This window comes from Esox lucius, chromosome 20, assembly GCF_011004845.1.
Source record: "Esox lucius isolate fEsoLuc1 chromosome 20, fEsoLuc1.pri, whole genome shotgun sequence".
NCBI classification, from domain to species: Eukaryota; Metazoa; Chordata; class Actinopteri; order Esociformes; family Esocidae; genus Esox; species Esox lucius.
Window position 1 is genome coordinate 44,078,175 of NC_047588.1, and position 22,985 is coordinate 44,101,159.

The window sequence follows — 22,985 nt, forward strand, 5'->3', positions numbered from 1 at the left end:
GTGGGTGGGTTAGGATGTGGGTGGGTTTGGATGTGGGTGGGTTTGGATGTGGGTGGGTTTGGATGTGGGTGGGTTTGGATGTGTATGGGTTTGGATGTGGGTGGGTTGGGATGTGTATGGGTTTGGATGTGGGTATGCGTAAACATGACATCTACTTAATTAAGATCATCAATGTTTTTGTATTAACTACCATAGAGTGCAACCTAAAGCAAGAATGAATACTCTTCAAAACAATTCATGGTGCTATTTGTTGTTTTGTGTCAGTGAAATCACTGAACAATGTATTCATTGGGTGCAAATACGATATGTTTAATAAGAATTCATTAAAGAAATGTAAGTTCTGTTCAGCGAGTATACACACTGTCCTCCACTAGAAATTGACCAATAAAGCAACAGAATATCATAGTGGGTCTGTTATCAGGCAAAAGAGACACAGAAACCATCACCCTACAGGTGTAAAGATACAATATTTAAAATATACCCATAAAAGAAAGTTCAGAAAAGAACACATTTATTAGATCTATTATTTAATGTTGACATACTTGTACATACTAAACAAATCACGTGTAAAACAGGACGATTCCGAGCCATGTGTCACCTTCCACTATTTAAATACCACATTGGTCACAAGCAACAAACCACTGGAACACCGTTAAAGTCAATACAGAGCACAGTGAGGGCTTCACTGCTGTTATGTGATGTAAGAGCTTCGGTCCAGGTCTCCTCATCACATCATGTCAAGCTGTACACAGAGGGATGAAAAAAACTATTAGAGATTCCAGCAAGCTGGCTTGAGACACAGACATCCCACAGAAACACTCACCAAGTCATCCACGTCACCAGTACTGTCCACCACAGGGGCTGACGTCATCTCTTTCTTCTCCTCTGCAGTGAGGAACTGAGGAAAGAGTCAGGCTTTAGTCTGGACTTAACCTCGGAAATGAGGAACTGAGGAAAGAGTCAGGCTTTAGTCTGGACTTAACCTCTGCAGTGAGGAACTGAGGAAAGAGTCAGGCTTTAGTCTGGACTTAACCTCTGCAGTGAGGAACTGAGGAAAGAGCCAGGCTTTAGTCTGGACTTAACCTCTGCAGTGAGGAACTGAGGAAAGAGTCAGGCTTTAGTCTGGACTTAACCTCTGCAGTGAGGAACTGAGGAAAGAACCAGGCTTTAGTCTGGACTTAACCTCTGCAGTGAGGAACTGAGGAAAGAGCCAGGCTTTAGTCTGGACTTAACCTCTGCAGTAAGGTAAAGAGTACAGAAATGGACCACTGCCAGGTGACTGAAGGTGTACCTCTGTGGCATCTTGTTTGGAAACCGTGCTTCCGTCAACCTCATCCTTGCTGATCAGAGTCAAGGAGTCTGTAATCACATAACTACACATTAATAACCTGTCAGAATAATAACCAGTCATAGAATAACAAGAAACCAAGCCAGCCTAGTTCAGCTGGCTCGCAATAGAAAATGTTGCCACCTTGAGATTCTAACCCGGGTCGCCCACGTGAAAGGCTGTGTCGTTAACCACAACACCACAGAGCTGTACAGTTGCTGGGTGTCAGTATAGCCTCTTGTCTCTACCCTGAACAAATCCTCTTTTGTTACTGGCTGTTTTAATAGTTAATTGGCCGTTTGTGAATGACACTGATACATTTAAACTGAAAAACTTTTCTTACTAAGTTTACCTCCACCACAAATAGAGTCTGTATGGCGTTTGCCACTGGCTGTTTTAACAGCGTATTAGCCAGTAATATGTTTTACTGGTATCTACTAACTTACTGGAATAGTCATAATATTTGAGCAATTGCTAGTCTGACAAAGCCATTTCATTTCATGGCAAAACAACTCCGCTTACGTGGTCCGGCAATAATAAGCTGGTGGTCATAGAATAAATAATAATAATGAATAAACTAAATGTTCTGATTGGTCCCACAAACTGTTAGGTTCTGTTTGATTGGTCACAGAATTCGATGGGTGGTGCCAGAAATAGAATCTGTGTGAAGCAACAATTTGAAATGTCCTAACTGACTTTGACCTGCTGACTGAATATAGATGATCAAATCTCTGATGCCTTTGTTTTTTACAACACCACCATTTTGATGTCACCTAAAGGACTTTCATTGTCAAACAGCTATTCTACCTTGGACTAGAAGATCCCATAACTCCTGAAGGCCTCGAACTGGGATGCTGCCCTTTAGAGAGCGGAGGTAGCTGTTGTAGTGATCAGCATTACCAATCTGTGTAGCAGAAGATAAGCAGCATTTCAGCACAACAGCCATTATCAAAGCTGTTGACAAACTGTAAAAATGGTAAACGGGTTTAGTGTTGTTGTTGTCTTCATCTGAACAGACTGGTCTCTGAAGAGCTGGCTACAAAGAGTCAGTGTTACTGTTGTTTGTGTGGTTGTTATTAGTGTTGGTGTTTTTGTTGTTAATGTTGCTTTTGTTAGTATTATTGGTGTTGTAAGTCTTAGAGTTGTTAGTGTTGTTGTCCACTGAACAGATTGCTCTCTGAAGGGCTGGCTACTGTGTGTTGTTAAGTGTTGTTATTGTTTTAAGTGTTGTTGTTAGCGTTGTTTTTATTTTGTTGTTGTGTTGCTAGTGTTGTCACCTGAACAGACTCTGAAGGACTGGCTACTGTGTGTTGTTAATAGTGTTGTTGTTGTGTTGCTAGTGTTGTCACCTGAACAGACTCTGAAGGACTGGCTACTGTGTGTTGTTAATAGTGTTGTTAGTGTTGTTGTTGTGTTGCTAGTGTTGTCACCTGAACAGACTCTGAAGGACTGGCTACTGTGTGTTGTTAATAGTGTTGTTAGTGTTGTTGTTGTGTTGCTAGTGTTGTCACCCGAACAGACTCTGAAGGACTGGCTACTGTGTGTTGTGGATAATAGTGTTGTTGATAATAGTGTTGTTAGTGGTCTAAGTGTTGTTGTTAGTGTTTTTGTTGTTTTGCTAGTGTTGTCACCTGAACAGACTCTGAAGGACTGGCTACTGTGTGTTGTTAATAGTGTTGTTAGTGTTGTTGTTGTGTTGCCACCTGAACAGACTGAATGATTGGCTACTGTGTGTTGTGGATAATAGTGTTGTTGTGTTGCTAGTGTTGTCACCCGAACAGACTATGAAGGACTGGCTACTGTGTGTTGTTGATAATAGTGTTGTTAGTGTTTTTAAGTGTTGTTGTTAGTGTTGTTGTTGTGTTGCTAGTGTTGTCACCTTAACAGACTGCTCTCTGAAAGACTGAATACAGCTGATGCACTTCATGTAGTAATGTGTGTTCTTGTTGCCCAGCAACTGCTCTATCCTGCCGGTCAGCTGTTGACACACTGGTTCGGACAAAGACAGGATGGGGTCATTATGGGGTCATGAAGAGATCAAGAAGACATGGGGTCGTGAAGGGGTCAAGAAGACATTGGTGATGACAGTTGAAACACTAGACTGGCCCCAGGTCTATTTATGCTGTCTTGCCAATGACCATAAGAGGTGTCAAGACTGTACAAACAGATCTGGGACAAGGCTAGGAAAACACTGTGGGCCGTCAGACTAGAACCAGCCAATCATCATCTCACCCTCTCCAAAAGGAAGACTCTTCTGACGAATCAGGGAGCAGAAGTCTCGTGCTGGATCCACACTACCAACCTGGTAGGAGCACACACAAACATACAGAATAAAATCTGTTGAAAACACCATAGAATACATGCTTACAGATTATTATATGATATGGATAATGACAGCGTGGTTCTGGAAAACCTTTCAGGATAATATACATCCACCAGATGATATGACACCTTATTCCCTTTATAGTGAACTACTTGACCTTTACAGTGCACTACCTGACATTTACAGTGCACCAGCCAACCTTTATAGTGAACTACTTGACCTTTACAGTGCACTACCTGACATTTACAGTGCACCAGCCAACCTTTATAGTGAACTACTTGACCTTTACAGTGCACTACCTGACATTTACAGTGCACCAGCCAACCTTTATAGTGAACTACTTGACCTTTACAGTGCACTACCTGACATTTACAGTGCACCAGCCAACCTTTATAGTGAACTACTTGACATTTTCAGTGCACTTGACCTTTACAATGAACTACTTGGAAGTGAAGCCCACGGTCCCAGGTCAGAATGACTGCACCATGTAGGGAAAAGGGTGGAAATTGGGAGACAATTCCAGTGTCCTTACATTTTTACTGAGTTGGTGCTTGATAGGCATGAATGTACAGTTGCCACTATTGCCAAAGCAACGACATTTGGGCAACCGCAAAACACAGTATAAAACTTTTTAAAGGAAAGGAACTAACAAATATTTTCTACAGCACAGGAAACAAATGATCAACAAATCTGAGATTATCTGGTCATGCTTTTATACTGACCGGCCAGGACATATTCAGCTGCGTTTCACTCGCATACAAATGAATGGGCATTAACGTTAAGAACAGGCATTAATGTAAAGAACAGGCATTAACGTAAAGAACAGGCATTAACGTAAAGAACCTGCTAATGAACGAGTGCCGATGTCAACGACTAAAATGATCTTCAGAATGTTGCTTGACACGTCTGTGGTGCATTCAATCGTTGGCTGATATGAGCTACCCAGCACACCAATGTACCATCCAGAACGTTTCCCTAAATGCAGTAATGGTGCCCGCTACACCACAACTGTAAACAGAGTTTACAGACCATTTCCAGATTTGACATTAAAGGACAATTACAGAGACATTTTCCAGACACACATTTTTTTTGGTGGTTGATGAATTTGAAACATTGAAAGGAACGTCAGATTCATGTTCACTCGGAGTATTTGTAAGACAATAGAAAGTAGGACATAAAAGTTGGGAAAAGTTGTATGGGAGAGAAGTGTCCAGCTCACGACAGGTTTCAATTATATTTGTTATATATCTGGGACTAATATGCACATTTCATTTTTCATTTTCAAATTATTGAATTTATTTGTGTTGATCAGTGGCATGACTCCTAATTAAATCCATTAGATTTTATGATGTAACCCAATAAAATGTGGAAAAGAATGTGGACTAGTAGATGAAAAACTCCGCCAGCCAAGCTTATTTTTCCCTGCCGAAATAATAATGAGCCTTTTGGTGTTATATATACACTTATTTCAGTACATTTCACTGAAATAATAAGGTATTGTGATGAATACAAACTTTTTATTTCAGATGACAAATTTGTTGTTTCTGCTTTCATCTTTAGCATACTGGCCACAAAGAACAACTCCTCACCACAGCCTCACCATCACACTGTAGCAGCCTCCTGGAACTCCTTTACCTCCAAACCAACATTTTCACAAAACTTTATTTTTTATGTGATTCAGCCCCTCCGTATCTTAATAAAATTTGAAACTAATGTATTGAAATGCTACAAATTCTCCAAGGATATGTTTGTTATTTTAAAGCTAATTTCCTGAAATTCAAAAATAATTCAGATGAAGTTGAAAACAATGGCCCTGAAAACATTGCATACACATTCAGCATTTTAGATGTAGCAATCATAATCAATAATTACTGTGTAATACATGACTTGTATTGTAATGTGAAAATATTGAATGAACGCCTTATAAAGCCCCTGGCTTTATAACTACATACACGTACTATGAATGTATACTGTATATGCTCATGGGTCAGGATTGTATTCCTATAATCCTCAAATCAAAACCTTAAAACCTTGCTGACCACTGTCTCTCTGTTGGTTCAGTCTGTCTCACTACTTTCTGGGTCACTCTGTCTCTCTGTTGGTTCAGTCTGTCTCACTACTTTCTGGGTCACTCTGTCTCTCTGTTGGTTCAGTCTGTCTCACTACTTTCTGGGTCACTCTGTCTTTCTGTTGGTTCAGTCTGTCTCACTACTCTCTGGGCCACTCTGTCTCTCTGTTGGTTCAGTCTGTCTCACTACTCTCTGGGTCACTCTGTCTCTCTGTTGGTTCAGTCTGTCTCACTACTCTCTGGGCCACTCTGTCTTTCTGTTGGTTCAGTCTGTCTCACTACTCTCTGGGTCACTCTGTCTTTCTGTTGGTTCAGTCTGTTTCACTACTCTCTGGGCCACTCTGTCTTTCTGTTGGTTCAGTCTGTCTCACTACTCTCTCTGGGCCACTCTGTCTCTCTGTTGGTTCAGTCTGTCTCACTACTCTCTGGGTCACTCTGTCTTTCTGTTGGTTCAGTCTGTTTCACTACTCTCTGGGCCACTCTGTCTTTCTGTTGGTTCAGTCTGTCTCACTACTCTCTGGGCCACTCTGTCTTTCTGTTGGTTCAGTCTGTCTCACTACTCTCTCTGGGCCACTCTGTCTCTCTGTTGGTTCAGTCTGTCTCACTACTCTCTGGGCCACTCTGTCTTTCTGTTGGTTCAGTCTGTCTCACTACTTTCTGGGTCACTCTGTCTCTCTGTTGGTTCAGTCTGTCTCACTACTTTCTGGGTCACTCTGTCTCTCTGTTGGTTCAGTCTGTCTCACTACTTTCTGGGTCACTCTGTCTCTCTGTTGGTTCAGTCTGTCTCACTACTTTCTGGGTCACTCTGTCTCTCTGTTGGTTCAGTCTGTCTCACTACTTTCTGGGTCACTCTGTCTCTCTGTTGGTTCAGTCTGTTTCACTACTCTCTGGGCCACTCTGTCTCTCTGTTGGTTCAGTCTGTCTCACTACTTTCTGGGTCACTCTGTCTTTCTGTTGGTTCAGTCTGTTTCACTACTCTCTGGGCCACTCTGTCTTTCTGTTGGTTCAGTCTGTCTCACTACTCTCTCTGGGCCACTCTGTCTCTCTGTTGGTTCAGTCTGTCTCACTACTCTCTGGTCACTCTGTCTTTCTGTTGGTTCAGTCTGTCTCACTACTCTCTGGGCCACTCTGTCTTTCTGTTGGTTCAGTCTGTCTCACTACTCTCTGGGCCACTCTGTCTCTCTGTTGGTTCAGTCTGTCTCACTACTCTCTGGGCCACTCTGTCTCTCTGTTGGTTCAGTCTGTCTCACTACTCTCTGGGCCACTCTGTCTCTCTGTTGGTTCAGTCTGTCTCACTACTCCCTGGGCCACTCTGTCTCTCTGTTGGTTCAGTCTGTCTCACTACTCCCTGGGCCACTCTGTCTCTCTGTTGGTTCAGTCTGTCTCACTACTCCCTGGGCCACTCTGTCTCTCTGTTGGTTCAGTCTGTCTCACTACTCTCTCTGGGCCACTCTGTCTCTCTGTTGGTTCAGTCTGTCTCACTACTCCCTGGGCCACTCTGTCTCTCTGTTGGTTCAGTCTGTCTCACTACTCCCTGGGCCACTCTGTCTCTCTGTTGGTTCAGTCTGTCTCACTACTCTCTCTGGGCCACTCTGTCTCTCTGTTGGTTCAGTCTGTCTCATTACTCTCTGGTTCACTCTGTCTTCCAACTCCTGTTGTCCCTCATCTTGCTCCTCCTCCAGCACCTCCACCCCCTAGCTTCAGTCAGTGGCTCACTAGTTTACAACACTTTTCCAAAACTAAAAAACTTACTTGAATTGTATGAAGCAGTTACACTGGATTATTAAAATGATGGAGATATTATTAGTTTATATTTAACATTTAATGAAAATGTTTTGTCAATGAAATGTTTAGGCTTTGTGGTTACCTTGCTAACTTAGTTTCCATTTGTGGCCACTTTGAGAGGTGAAGAATTAAATAATTGTGGGTTTTTCCATGGGCAAAATATGAACCCATTCTAGCTACCTGTCTAATTATTCACAAAACAAAAATGCAGACGGCAGCATTACCATAGCTGACTTTAAAATGTATAGACAATGCAGCATATAGACACTGTAGAGTCTTCAGTTTCTCTCACTTCAAATATCCTCACTGTTTCACTGTCAGCACAGAAACTATTATCTTACTATGGCGCTAGCTAGTAGCTACCGGACAGTTCTGCCCAAGATCCAAAGAACGTGTTTTTTTTAGACTGGACTGCCATCGGACGGTCAACTACGAACCTTAGTACCGTATTCCTTACAAAATGCACACTTCTTCTCATGGATGGATTTCAATGCAATGCAAACATGAGTAATTTCCTGCGAGCCATCATGACAGATTTTATTACATTACTATTGTTGTAGAAACATTCAGCTGCCAGTGTGGTGGATTGCCTTCTGAGATTTACTCACCAAACAGAAAATCTACCCGCATTTGGGGCTTGGCGGGTGTTGATTTCAGACCCTGACTCTCACCTGTGTGATGCTTCCCTCAGTGATGTCAGCCAGGTTAAAGTCTTGGTCCTCATCCACTTTGGCCTTCTTAACATCTGGCTCCTCAATGCTGCAGTGGAACAGACAATAAATAGTACACTGACTATTACAACTAAACATTGGAACGGTCAATAAATAGTACACTGACTATTACAACTAAACATTGGAACGGTCAATAAATAGTACACTGACTATTACAACTAAACATGGGAACGGTCAATAAATAGTACACTGACTATTACAACTAAACATGGGAACGGTCAATAAATAGTACACTGACTATTACAACTAAACATTGGAACGGTCAATAAATAGTACACTGACTATTACAACTAAACATTGGAACGGTCAATAAATAGTACACTGACTATTACAACTAAACATTGGAATGGTCAATAAATAGTACACTGACTATTACAACTAAACATTGGAATGGTCAATAAATAGTACACTGACTATTACAACTAAACATTGGAATGGTCAATAAATAGTACACTGACTATTACAACTAAACATTGGAATGGTCAATAAATAGTACACTGACTATTACAACTAAACATTGGAATGGTCAATAAATAGTACACTGACTATTACAACTAAACATTGGAATGGTCAATAAATAGTACACTGACTATTACAACTAAACATTGGAATGGTCAATAAATAGTACACTGACTATTACAACTAAACATTGGAACAGACCTGTATCAATAATCGTTACATATCTGCTGAATAAATAGTTTAATCTCTCAAAATGGCATTGATAATGTGACTCAAACTAGTAACAATGATATTCAAGATTTGAAACCCAGTTCTCCCTGTAACCAAACCGCTGTTCTGTAGACCTCCCTGTTTCCAAACAGCTGTTCTGTAGACCTCCCTGTTTCCAAATAGCTGTTCTGTAGACCTCCCTGTTTCCAAACAGCTGTTCTGTAGACCTCCCTGTTTCCAAACAGGTGTTCTGTAGACCTTCCCTTTTCTAAACAGCTGTTCTGTAGACCTCCCTGTTTCCAAACAGCTGTTCTGTAGACCTCCCTGTTTCCAAACAGCTGTTCTGTAGACCTTCCCTTTTCTAAACAGCTGTTCTGTAGACCTCCCTGTTTCCAAACAGCTGTTCTGTAGACCTCCCTGTTTCCAAACAGCTGTTCTGTAGACCTCCCTGTTTCCAAACAGCTGTTCAGTAGACCTCCCTGTTTCCAAACAGTTGTTCTGTAAACCTCCCTGTTTCCAAACAACTGTTCTGTAGACCTTCCCTTTTCTAAATAGCTGTTCTGTAGACCTGCCCTTTTCCAAACAGCTGTTCTGTAGACCTACCTGTTTCCAAACAGCTGTTCTGTAGACATCCCTGTTTCCAAACAGCTGTTCTGTAGACATCCCTGTTTCCAAACAGCTGTTCTGTAGACATCCCTGTTTCCAAACAGTTGTTCTGTAGACCTCCCTGTTTCCAAACAGCTGTTCTGTAGACCTTCCCTTTTCTAAACAGCTGTTCTGTAGACCTGCCCTTTTCCAAACAGTTGTTCTGTAGACCTCCCTGTTTCCAAACAGCTGTTCTGTAGACCTCCCAGTTTCCAAACAGCTGTTCTGTAGACCTACCCTTTTCCAAACAGCTCCTTGCTGGTCTTTAGTTCTTTCTTCTTGACCACCTCCTTCAGAGGGAACAACTTCTTCATATTCTCCAGAGGGGCGCGAGAGCGGGCGGCCACTGCTTGGGGCCGCTGGAGAGCTGTAATCAGCCAGGGTTCCACAGGAGGGAGGGGGGCCGAGGGGTTCAATGCCCGATGGTGCAGGCACTGGGGTGGGGGTAAGAACAGCTTATTCATCTAAAGATGAGCCCACGATATAACTACACTGTAGCCAATCTGACATGGCCTTTTAGTCCTGTGTGGTCCTACCTGGAATAACCTCTGGTACTGGGGGTTGGGGATGTGATCCTACCTGGAATAACCTCTGGTACTGGGGGTTGGGGATGTGATCCTACCTGGAATAACCTCTGGTACTGGGGGTTGGGGATGTGGTCCTACCTGGAATAACCTCTGGTACTGGGGGTTGGGGATGTGATCCTACCTGGAATAACCTCTGGTACTGGGGGTTGGGGATGTGATCCTACCTGGAATAACCTCTGGTACTGGGGGTTGGGGATGTGGTCCTACCTGGAATAACCTCTGGTACTGGGGGTTGGGGATGTGATCCTACCTGGAATAACCTCTGGTACTGGGGGTTGGGGGTGTGGTCCTACCTGGAATAACCTCTGGTACTGGGGGTTGGGGATGTGATCCTACCTGGAATAACCTCTGGTACTGGGGGTTGGGGATGTGATCCTATCTGGAATAACCTCTGGTACTGGGGGTTGGGGATGTGATCCTACCTGAAATAACCTCTGGTACTGGGGGTTGGGGATGTGGTCTTACCTGGAATAACCTCTGGTACTGGGGGTTAGGGATGTGGTTGACCTTGAAGAGGTCTTTCTTCTCTCCATCCTCATTCTCCTCCACCAGCATCATGGAGTCAATCAGAGAGTCCACCACTGATAGCTGGTTCTCTGCAACGACAATCATACAATCTCTGACGTCAACCACACGATCTCTGAACCCAACCACACAATCTCTGAACCCAACCACACAATCTCTGAACCCAACCACACCCATAACCCAGGTTAGTTGACTGAGAACAGATTTTCATTTACAGGGTAAACTGCCTTGGTCTGTGACAGAATAACATATTCTTTGTATCTTGCAGGCTTGGTGATTTGATCAATCATTTGGTTTCATGTTAGATGCTCCAACCAAGATACCAGGCCGCCACAACCCCCCATATTCAGGTTTATCCACCACACAGCTAACCACTGGACACAACTAGTTGGGGGCTGTGCCAGAAGGGCGATTTATAATGTGCCAGTTTACGTCAGAAGTTTCATTACGTCATGCATTTAGCCTCCAGTTGTTTTAACCAGAATAACCTTTGAATACCCTTTACATTTTACATTTACTCAAGGGACATCAGCCCACAACACAAAATAGGACTATTTTGTTGTCTGTATTCAGTTTGGTATGTTATGTTAAATGAATGAATACATTTTAAAACATTATGGTATGACTATGATATGTTAAAGGAATAAATACAGTTTAAAACACTTTGGTATGACTATGTTATGTTAAACAAATAAATACAGTTTAAAACACTTTAGTATGAGTGTGTTATGTTAATGAATAAATACAGTTTAAAACACTTTAGTATGAGTATGTTATGTTAAATGAATAAATACAGTTTAAAACACTTTAGTATGAGTATGTTATGTTAAATGAATAAATAGAGTTATACTCATCATCATCGGTTTGACAGCTACCTGAAGGAGTGTATTTCTTGTTGTTCTCCAGAGAGGGGAATGTGTACTGTCTGAGGTCTTCCATGAAGGGCAGCTGAACGTACATCAGACACTATGGACACAGAGAGTAAACTATTCTACAGGGCCCTTTATATCGTGAATAGCACCTTATTCACGATATCGAGCTCTACTTTAGACTAGAGCCCTTGCAACATATTCCTAATAAAGTACATTACTTTTGACTAGTAATGCCCTAGGTCTGGGACAGAACAGAGTGTTTATGCCTCACCTCATACTTCTCCTTGATACAGGGGAAAGCAGCTCCAACTTGAGGATTTCCGTTGCGAGCATAAACGTACCGGACCACTGCCACCATCTTCAGCTCATCCAGAGCCCGGATCAGAGCTGACAAGGCTACACCTGCATGCTGCTCACAGAAACACACACATACCCAGAACCACACACACAAACCCAGAACCACACAAGATGATTGAGGCAGGAATATAATCAATATGTTGAATATAACATGATAGAGGTCAATATTCTCACCTCGTCATCTTTAGGGGCAAACACCTTGAGGATCTGATTGCCCATAAAGTGGTGCCTGTTGATCTAGAACCAAAACACAGCAAAGTCAGGAGTTAGTAATCCTTAAATTACTTATAAATGTTAATTACATTTAAATGCTTCAATAAATTGCACTGAGAATGTGTTCCGTTGGTAACACTGCTGACTCATGGGAATGTGTTCCGTTGGTAACACTGCTGACTCATGGGGATGTGTACCGTTGGTAACACTGCGGATTCATGGGGATGTGTACCGTTGGTAACACTGCTGACTCATGGGGATGTGTTCCGTTGGTAACACTGCGGACTCATGGGGATGTGTACCGTTGGTAACACTGCGGACTCATGGGGATGTGTACCGTTGGTAACACTGCGGACTCATGGGGATGTGTACCGTTGGTAACACTGCGGACTCATGGGGATGTGTACCGTTGGTAACACTGCGGACTCATGGGGATGTGTACCGTTGGTAACACGGCGGACTCATGGGGATGTGTACCGTTGGTAACACTGCGGACTCATGGGGATGTGTACCGTTGGTGACACTGCTGACTCATGAGGAAGTGTACCGTTGGTGACACTGCTGACTCATGAGGAAGTGTACCGTTGGTGACACTGCGGACTCATGGGGATGTGTACCGTTGGTGACACTGCGGACTCATGGGGATGCGTACCGTTGGTGACACTGCGGACTCATGGGGATGCGTACCGTTGGTGACACTGCGGACTCATGGGGATGCGTACCGTTGGTGACACTGCGGACTCATGGGGATGCGTACCGTTGGTGACACTGCGGACTCATGGGAATGCGTCCCGTTGGTGACACTGCTGACTCATGGGGATGTGTTCCGTTGTTGACACTGCTGACTCATGGGGATGTGTTCCGTTGTTGACACTGCTGACTCATGGGGATGTGTCCCGTTGTTGACACTGCTGACTCATGGGGATGTGTCCCGTTGTTGACACTGCTGACTCATGGGGATGTGTCCCGTTGTTGACACTGCTGACTCATGGGGATGTGTTCCGTTGTTGACACTGCTGACTCATGGGGATGTGTACCGTTGGTGACACTGCTGACTCATGAGGAAGTGTACCGTTGGTGACACTGCTGACTCATGAGGAAGTGTACCGTTGGTGACACTGCAGACTCATGGGGATGTGTACCGTTGGTGACACTGCGGACTCATGGGGATGTGTACCGTTGGTGACACTGCGGACTCATGGGGATGTGTACCGTTGGTGACACTGCGGACTCATGGGGATGTGTACCGTTGGTAACACGGCGGACTCATGGGGATGTGTTCCGTTGTTGACACTGCTGACTCATGGGGATGTGTTCCGTTGTTGACACTGCTGACTCATGGGGATGTGTCCCGTTGTTGACACTGCTGACTCATGGGGATGTGTCCCGTTGTTGACACTGCTGACTCATGGGGATGTGTTCCGTTGTTGACACTGCTGACTCATGGGGATGTGTTCTGTTTGTCAGTGAAAAGCAGGTTGCACTACCAGACTCTGTTTGGCGAAGCCCAGCACTGCAAAACTCTTCCCGTCTGTCTTGTATTTCATCTGCTCCTGGTCCACTTTGGAGAAGGGTACAATGTCACTGCCATAACGAAACCCTGCAGAACAGAGAGGAGGGCAGTGCTTCCCTATTACTGTAATCAAAACGGTGCTCCACTGCTGCTAAATTGTGAAACACCAATAAACCAGTAAAACAGATTTGCACAGTTTACCATCACAAGCACTCTATCATCGCACAAATATCAGAACAGAAACAGAACATGTTTCACTTAACCTTTGGATTATCTAGTTAGTGAGTAAAGTCCTCAGACAAAAGTAACTGGCTGTTTGTACACACACACACACACACGAGTGGAACTGTCAGTAATAATCTGTCACATGATATAATGGTAGCCATCATCTTAGAGGTAAGAAGCTAGCTAGCAAGCTAACTGTCACAACTCGATAGCTACAATCAGCTACAATAAATGAGCGTTATGCAGGCAACATTAGAGATTCGGCAACAACAATGACTTTTTTTGTGTTTTGCCTTCAAAATAGCAGTCTGGAGTGAAACGCCCCATGTATCCCATGCTTAACGGTGTCTAGCAACATATTCAAACACCAATGATTAATGCTACTGTTAGCTTTAGACTTTACTATTTCCACTATACATTTGGTACCAAGGACTTAAGGAGGGGCTCAGGTGGGGAGGGAGGAGAAAACTATCAACGCAATTTTGTTTTCTGCTTATGAAAAGTAAAAGGCAATATTTGTCTGCTAGTAAAATTAAAATAATGCCATGCTCAGTTTGTTTATAATAAGGCTTTTAAACTAGAGTAATAAAACTAATTTCAAACTCCTTCGACCAGCTTCTTCTCCACCTAAACTCTTGACACTGCAACTGTATGCCAGTGTGTTCATTATTTAGCATTTTGTCAAAACGATCTACCTTTTATAGAAGGATCTGGGTCATTTTGTGTTGTCATAGGGTCTGCAAGCTACGTCTCAGTCTGAGCGCTCGTTTTTCAATTGAGTCAATGGCATCGTACCACATTCGTTCCAACTCGGTCATACCAACTCGTTCCGTTGGAACGGAACTGTTGCTTTATTTAGTTATTTTATCAGAGTTCTGTTTGTTAGTTCGGATGAAAACCATTAAGAGAAGCCAAAGACTAAGCAGATGATAGACTACACTTCACTATTTGAATAGCACCATGTGCAGTGTTTTCACAGCATGTGAGGAGACAAGCTGCAAACCCTCCCTAAGTCCTAAAGTCTGGGGCACCAAGTGAGAGTCGGGCTACTCGGCCACGGTCTACTGGCCGACTGGCGTTGGCCTGTGTCAGTGGAAATTTTAGGGTAAAACAACACTGTTTGGCCTGTGTCAGTGGAAACAGAACATAGTCTGGACTTTAGGGTAAAACATCAGTGTTTGGCCTGTGTCAGTGGAAACAGAACATAGTCTGGACTTTAGGGTAAAACATCAGTGTTTGGCCTGTGTCAGTGGAAACAGAACATAGTCTGGACTTTAGGGTAAAACATCAGTGTTCACCGCCAGTGGAAACGAGTGGTTTATATTGTGTCTGCAAGTTTTTAAACTGTTTTTGAGATTGGTTAATCGAGGGGCAGGACCTTCGTTGGTATTAGGGTATGATGTTAAGGCAGAATTGCGAAATACAGCCAGGGGATAAAGTACAGAAAACACTGGGAAGGACATTAACAAGGCCTTCTATTTCACCAGTGCCCTAGTCAACTGTAGTGTGTTTCTAGAGAACAAGGCCAATTTGGGCTTTGTTGCCATATGGCTGTGTGTCTCCAAATTATTCTCAGACTTCTGTCACTGACCTTGGATGGTGTCGTCCTTAGGGACCTCCGTCTCCTCGTCATCGTCCACACAGTACACTACGTCTCTCTTAACATCCTCCTTCTGATGTGTCTGGGCATCTACAACCGACCATGACTTCCTGGGCCGCTCCTCACACACCTGGGTGGGTCAGAGGTCAGGGAAAGGTCACACACAGTCAGTAGGTTCCCAATGGGTCAGTGCCACCAGTCTGTTCACAGGGTAGCAGCCTGTCTCATGAGCCTGGATGATCTCTACTCACAGCCTTGTAGCCAACGATCTTAATGGTCAGGCAGCTGCCGATGGTCAGAGTGCAGGGCCACGCCATTGGTCTCTTCTCAACATGCTTGAACACGGACAGCTTCTCAATGGCATCACTGCAGCAGAGGAGACAGGGAGCAGGAGACCAACACGTGGGTCTGGGACACAGCCACAGGTCCAAAGTAGTGCACTGCAGAATAGGGGGCCATTGGGATAAAGTAGTGCACTGCAGAATAGGGGGCCATTGGGATAAAGTAGTGCACTGCAGAATAGGGGGCCATTGGGATAAAGTAGTGCACTGCAGAATAGGGGGCCATTGGGATACACAAATTGGGATAAAGTAGTGCATTACAGAATAGGGGGCCATTGGGATAAAGTAGTGCACTGCAGAATAGGGGGCCATTGGGATACACAAATTGGGATAAAGTAGTGCATTACAGAATAGGGGGCCATTTGGCATGCATGCATTGTCCGAAGACCTGCACTACATGAATCCCAGTACTGCTCTGGGTAGAGGAGGAGTTTCTACTTCAGATGCCCCATTGACTTCCTACCTGAAGGTTTGGACTTCATCCAGACCGTCCTCTTCGTCCAGGGACATCATAACCTGTTTGACCAGGTCCAGACCCTGCTGCTGCTCCCTGGACAGACCCTTACCACCGTGGGGGGGTCCGGACCCCCCCACATCGCCGCCCCCGGCCTCGTCTGTGTCCATGGGGAAGGGAAGGCTGTGGGAGACACAGAGGTCAGCATGGTGTCCTAAATGACCTGTATAGGGGACCAGGTTTAACCCGGCTCCAGACAAAGGGAGAGAACTGGACCGCATATGAAACAGCTATAAACGTAAATGTATAAATGACTGGACGATGCTCTCATGATATAGAACACAATATAGAGACACAGCCATTGTTGATCATCCATAGTAGAACATACAGACCCATCTTTCTTTCAAGAACAGATCAGTAAAGATAAAGTAGAACATGGAGACACAATAGAATAGACAATAAAACATGAATACACACAAGAACTGCAGGGTGATGCCAGCCCTCTTCAGGTTGCCTGTGATAATATCTAGCTGGTCGGGGCTGACGGGGCTGTCCAGGTCAGTCAGCACCGCAATGTTCAGACGGTCATATTTCTTTCCACTGCAGAACAATGAACACATGGTAAGCATCAACACGCTGAATAATATGGTTATTAATGGGGTAAATAATATGTAATTAATATGGTTAATAACATGGTTATTAATGGGGTTGATAATAGGTACTAATGGGGTGAAGTATGTGGTTAATAATGGGGTTGATAATATTATTATTAATAGGGGTGATATTATGGTTATTAATCAGTTAATGATATGGCACTTAATAGGGTTAATAATATGGTAATTAATGGGGTTAATAATATGTAATTCATATGGTTAATAATATGGTTATTAATGGGGTTCATAATATGTAACTAATATGGTCAATAATATGGTTATTAATGGGGTTCATAATAAGGTTATTAATGAGGTAAATAGTTACTAATGGGGGAAGCATGTGGTTTATATGATTAGTATTAATCACATTATCATTCATATTGTAATTATTAATATGGTCAATATGGATATTAATGGGGTTAATATGTGTTAATTGGGTTAATAATATGGTTATTAAGGGGGTTAATAATATGGTTATTAATGGGGTTTATTTATGGGGTCAATAACCTGCAAGCAATTTTCATATTGTATAATAGAAGGGTTATTCTATTTACTGTTTCACTGTCTTGAATAAACAGATACAGACCGGTGACAAATTAAACATTTTATACATTCCACACAGAATGAAAGATGGTAATCGCATCATTCAGTAGACTTGTATGGAAGCATCCGCATATTATCTTCCTCCACACATCCATTCAGGTTTTTCCTTTAATTTGTCACCCGTCTGAATCCCAGAATCCAGTTAGTAACATACAGCGTTTCATTCTGCAGCAGATCCATGCAGACAACCAGAGCATCCAACCCTGAGGGGCAGAGGTCAAGGAGATAAGTCCCAGTTACAGTTAAAATGACCAAGAAAACATGTCAACTTGGATGGATTAAAGGCTGGTCAGTGGAGAGATGGGTTGGAGTTAGTGTCTCTGACTAGGGAATAATAAACACAGCCCTGGTCAGTCGGAGATGGGTTAGTGTCTCTGACTAGGGAATAATGAACACAGCCCTGGTCAGTCGGAGATGGGTTAGTCTCTCAGACTAGGGAATAATAAACACAGCCCTGGTCAGTCGGAGATGGGTTAGTGTCTCTGACTAGGGAATAATGAACACAGCCCTGGTCAGTGGGAGATGGGTTGGGGTTAGTGTCTTTGATTATGGAATAATGAACACAGCCCTGGTCAGGGGGAGATGGGTTGGGGTTAGTGTCTCTGACTAGGGAATAATGAACACAGCCCTGGTCAGCGGGAGATGGGTTGGGGTTAGTGTCTCTGACTAGGGAATAATGAACACAGCCCTGGTCAGCGGGAGATGGGTTGGGGTTAGTGTCTCTGACTAGGGAATAATGAACACAGCCCTGGTCAGTGGGAGATGGGTTGGGGTTAGTGTCTCTGACTAGGGAATAATGAACACAGCCCTGTTCAGTGGGAGATGGGTTGGGGTTAGTGTCTTTGATTATGGAATAATGAACACAGCCCTGGTCAGCGGGAGATGGGTTGGGGTTAGTGTCTCTGACTAGGGAATAATAAACACAGCCCTGGTCAATGGGAGATGGGTTAGTGTCTCTGACTAGGGAATAATGAACACAGTCCTGATCAGTGGGAGATGGGTTGGGGTTAGTGTCTCTGACTAGGGAATAATGAACACAGCCCTGGTCAGTGGGAGATGGGTTGGGGTTAGTGTCTCTGACTAGGGAATAATGAACACGGCCCTGATCAGTGGGAGATGGGTTGGGGTTAGTGTCTCTGACTAGGGAATAATGAACACAGCCCTGGTCAGCGGGAGATGGGTTGGGGTTAGTGTCTTTGACTAGGGAATAATGAACACAGCCCTGGTCAGTGGGAGATGGGTTGGGGTTAGTGTCTCTGACTAGGGAATAATGAACACAGCCCTGGTCAGCGGGAGATGGGTTGGGGTTAGTGTCGTTGACTAGGGAATAATGAACACAGCCCTGGTCAGCGGGAGATGGGTTGGGGTTAGTGTCTCTGACTAGGGAATAATGAACACAGCCCTGGTCAGTGGGAGATGGGTTGGGGTTAGTGTCTTTGACTAGGGAATAATGAACACAGCCCTGGTCAGCGGGAGATCGGTTGGGGTTAGTGTCTCTGACTAGGGAATAATGAACACAGCCCTGGTCAGTGGGAGATGGGTTGGGGTTAGTGTCTCTGACTAGGGAATAATGAACACAGCCCTGGTCAGTGGGAGATGGGTTGGGGTTAGTGTCTCTGACTAGGGAATAACGAACACGGCCCTGTTCAGTGGGAGATGGGTTGGGGTTAGTGTCTCTGACTAGGGAATAATGAACACAGCCCTGGTCAGCGGGAGATGGGTTGGGGTTAGTGTCTCTGACTAGGGAATAATGAACACAGCCCTGGTCAGTGGGAGATGGGTTGGGGTTAGTGTCTCTGACTAGGGAATAATGAACACGGCCCTGGTCAGTGGGAGATGGGTTGGGGTTAGTGTCTCTGACTAGGGAATAATGAACACGGCCCTGGTCAGTGGGAGATGGGTTGGGGTTAGTGTCTCTGACTAGGGAATAATGAACACGGCCCTGGTCAGCGGGAGATGGGTTGGGGTTAGTGTCTCTGACTAGGGAATAACGAACACGGCCCTGTTCAGTGGGAGATGGGTTGGGGTTAGTGTCTCTGACTATTGAATAATGAACACAGCCCTGGTCAGCGGGAGATGGGTTGGGGTTAGTGTCTCTGACTAGGGAATAATGAACACAGCCCTGGTCAGTGGGAGATGGGTTGGGGTTAGTGTCTCTGACTAGGGAATAATAAACACAGCCCTGGTCAGTGGGAGATGGGTTAGCGTCTCTGACTAGGGAATAATGAACACAGTCCTGATCAGTGGGAGATGGGTTGGGGTTAGTGTCTCTGACTAGGGAATAATGAACACAGCCCTGGTCAGCGGGAGATGGGGTTAGTTGGGCATAGTCTCTCGGACTAGGAGGAAAGGATACAGTCGCCCTGCTGACCACCAGGATGTATGTCATTCTGGATCTCCTCCAACAGCCCAAAGTCTGGAATCATGAGGTTGCGATGTACGTAGATGTTCTGGTATTGGCCGTCTTTGGCCAGGTTGTTCTTTGTGGCATCTGATCCAAACAACACGAGGCCCAACTCATCCTTATTCTCTGCAAACACCTGCATGGAGACAGACAGTCCCAAATCACACCCTCTCCCCTACATGGAGACAGACAGTCCCAAATCACACCCTCTCCCCTACATGGAGACAGACAGTCCCAAATCACACCCTCTCCCCTACATGGAGACAGACAGTCCCAAATCACACCCTCTCCCCTACATGGAGACAGACAGTCCCAAATCACACCCTCTCCCCTACATGGAGACAGACAGTCCCAAATCACACCCTCTCCCCTACATGGAGACAGACAGTCCCAAATCACACCCTCTCCCCTACATGGAGACAGACAGTCCCAAATCACACCCTCTCCCCTACATGGAGACAGACAGTCCCAAATCACACCCTCTCCCCTACATGGAGACAGACAGTCCCAAATCACACCCTCTCCCCTACATGGAGACAGACAGTCCCAAATCACACCCTCTCCCCTACATGGAGACAGAGTCCCAAATCACACCCTCTCCCCTGCATGGAGACAGACAGTCCCAAATCACACCCTCTCCCCTGCATGGAGACAGACAGTCCCAAATCACACCCTCTCCCCTACATGGAGACAGACAGTCCCAAATCACACCCTCTCCCCTACATGGAGACAGACAGTCCCAAATCACACCCTCTCCCCTACATGGAGACAGACAGTCCCAAATCACACCCTCTCCCCTGCATGGAGACAGACAGTCCCAAATCACACCCTCTCCCCTACATGGAGACAGACAGACCCAAATCACACCCTCTCCCCTACATGGAGACAGACAGTCCCAAATCACACCCTCTCCCCTACATGGAGACAGACAGTCCCAAATCACACCCTCTCCCCTACATGGAGACAGACAGTCCCAAATCACACCCTCTCCCCTGCTTGGAGACAGACAGTCCCAAATCACACCCTCTCCCCTACATGGAGACAGACAGTCCCAAATCACACCCTCTCCCCTACATGGAGACAGAGTCCCAAATCACACCCTCTCCCCTGCATGGAGACAGACAGTCCCAAATCACACCCTCTCCCCTACATGGAGACAGACAGTCCCAAATCACACCCTCTCCCCAACATGGAGACAGACAGACCCAAATCAAAGGACTCCTGTCATGAAATGAACCCCTAGCTTACTTTGTTACTGTAAGCTGTTAAGGAGCACCATTGAGCCAACCCACTCAGGAGGAAACAGACAGATTGGGCAGTGATACTCTATGAACTTGGTCCACAGGGAGGCAGCAGCCTTGACAGCTGACTGAATGTGACATTTATATTATATTTTAACTCTGTTCACCATGGAAAGATTAAAGATAAAATGCAGTTAATTAAAAGTGACCGTAGCCTAATGGTTTAAGAGAAACGGATTTGAAGCCTGTGGACAAATGGGTTAAACCAGACCTCCAGACAGCCTAATTGATAAAGGAGTGTTTCTGTTCAGTGCAGGAATTCATTACAGAATGAACAATGTTTCATGACTCCTCCCTCCTTGCTTGCCACTCAAATCACATTGGCGCAAAAGATCTGAAAGTTCATAGTACTTACCTGCCGTTTAACAAACTTCTGGATGACTTTCTTGGCCTGTTCAAAGGGCGGTTCCTGTCCTGGGCCTGAGTTGGACATGGAGAAACCCACATCCACACAAAGGACAAGTGCAGACTATGGCAAGACAGAGAGGACGTTATTAACATAATAACTTAAATGGTACAGAACTATAGTATAAGGAGCACCTACATCTGTATGAGGAATAAGGAGCCATTTTAGATACATAGTAATTAATGTTGATACATTTATTTTGTTCGGAATAACTAATGAACCTGGATGCTTCTCCCCAGGACGGGGCGTATTAACAAAAACGAACAGACCTCAACATGTTCCTACATGTCACCTACTAGTGTTAAAAATGGGGAAATATGGGGAAGTAGATGTGGACGTAAAATAATTGCCACAAACCAATTACAAGAGTTATCGATAACTATTAGTTAATTACCAAAATGAAAAGACACGTCATAACAAGTATGTTCTGCAAACTATAACATACGGATGAGCAAACTAGCAGGATAAAATACATTCAATCTCAAGAAACTTGCCTTCGCGGACGGCGCCATCTTGCTCTGGTGAGTGGCTCCAAAACTCTGATCGCATTTTTTCCCTCGCAGTGCCTCCCTCTATTATTAGTCCGAGAGCAACATTTGTACTTACAACTGGTTCCTAGTTTCAGTATTGTAACTGCAGCCTGTCCGGACAGTGAAACACGTAGAGCTGGTCTAAAACACGCAAAATCTGTGTCCGCGAAACCATAAAAATCGACACATAATTTTTATCAGGCCCACTATTTTTATCATCAGTGTCAAGATACGAAAGAAATGTTTTATTTAAAACAAAAATAAAAACCAGCTCATCCTAAAAAAAACAACAGAGCCACGATGGCAATGTAGTAGAGGTGGATGGAAACGCCATAATTCCGACGAATCTAATTTCCAGACAGTAGTATATTAAATAATACAGTACTGTATCACATACTTCAGAAAATCAGTCCATCCCGTTATACTCAATCACTGTGAGGGGGTCTAGGGTAACACGCAGTATATAGGTCACCACTCCCTGTGCTGTGGTATTCTATAATGGCATGTACGACATTATGGTAAAGAGCGATGTGCTTTGTAACGGGTTCTCATTATTTTACTGTCAAGTGACATTACAATTGGTTGATGATAATGGGCCTGTGCACACCTATGCAGACATTCCACTGAAAATCATCAATAGTAATTTATAACCTATTAACACTGTATGATCAATTTGACAACAAACAAAAATTTGCTTTTCTTTCAAAAACAAGGACATTTCCAAGTGACCCAGAACTTTTGAACAGTGTACCTTTTTCTAAATTCACTGGTTTTACCAGGATTTCAATCTTATCACCATTGAGCTTTATGTTTCTCAAGTCCAGGATTAAACCAATCAGTCCACAAAACTGTC

The 22,985-nt window shown here is 44.3% G+C and overlaps 1 protein-coding gene across 2 annotated transcripts; it reads right to left on the bottom strand.

Annotated features, from left to right (window-relative positions):
- Positions 1-490: 490 nt before the first annotated feature.
- On the bottom strand, positions 491-22,194 carry xrcc5 (X-ray repair complementing defective repair in Chinese hamster cells 5). 2 transcript variants are annotated; one of them, XM_029115770.2, is made up of 22 exons: positions 22,097-22,194; positions 21,552-21,665; positions 19,848-20,031; positions 17,646-17,694; positions 16,713-16,835; positions 16,245-16,418; positions 15,692-15,806; positions 15,432-15,570; positions 13,590-13,702; positions 12,064-12,126; positions 11,804-11,941; positions 11,536-11,626; positions 10,601-10,731; positions 9,786-9,982; positions 8,175-8,262; positions 3,560-3,629; positions 3,207-3,316; positions 2,135-2,231; positions 1,292-1,359; positions 1,184-1,198; positions 824-883; positions 491-742 (listed from the first exon to the last, which is right to left on the bottom strand). In XM_029115770.2, the coding sequence occupies exons 1-22, from the start codon at positions 22,112-22,114 to the stop codon at positions 728-730; spliced, it is 2,172 nt and encodes a 723-aa protein (XP_028971603.2). In that variant the 5' UTR covers positions 22,115-22,194; the 3' UTR covers positions 491-727. The 2 variants fall into 2 exon arrangements, with proteins under 2 accessions (XP_028971603.2, XP_028971602.2); XM_029115769.2 differs by lacking the exon at positions 1,184-1,198 and having other exon boundaries at positions 824-898.
- Between the last annotated feature and the right edge of the window lie 791 nt (positions 22,195-22,985).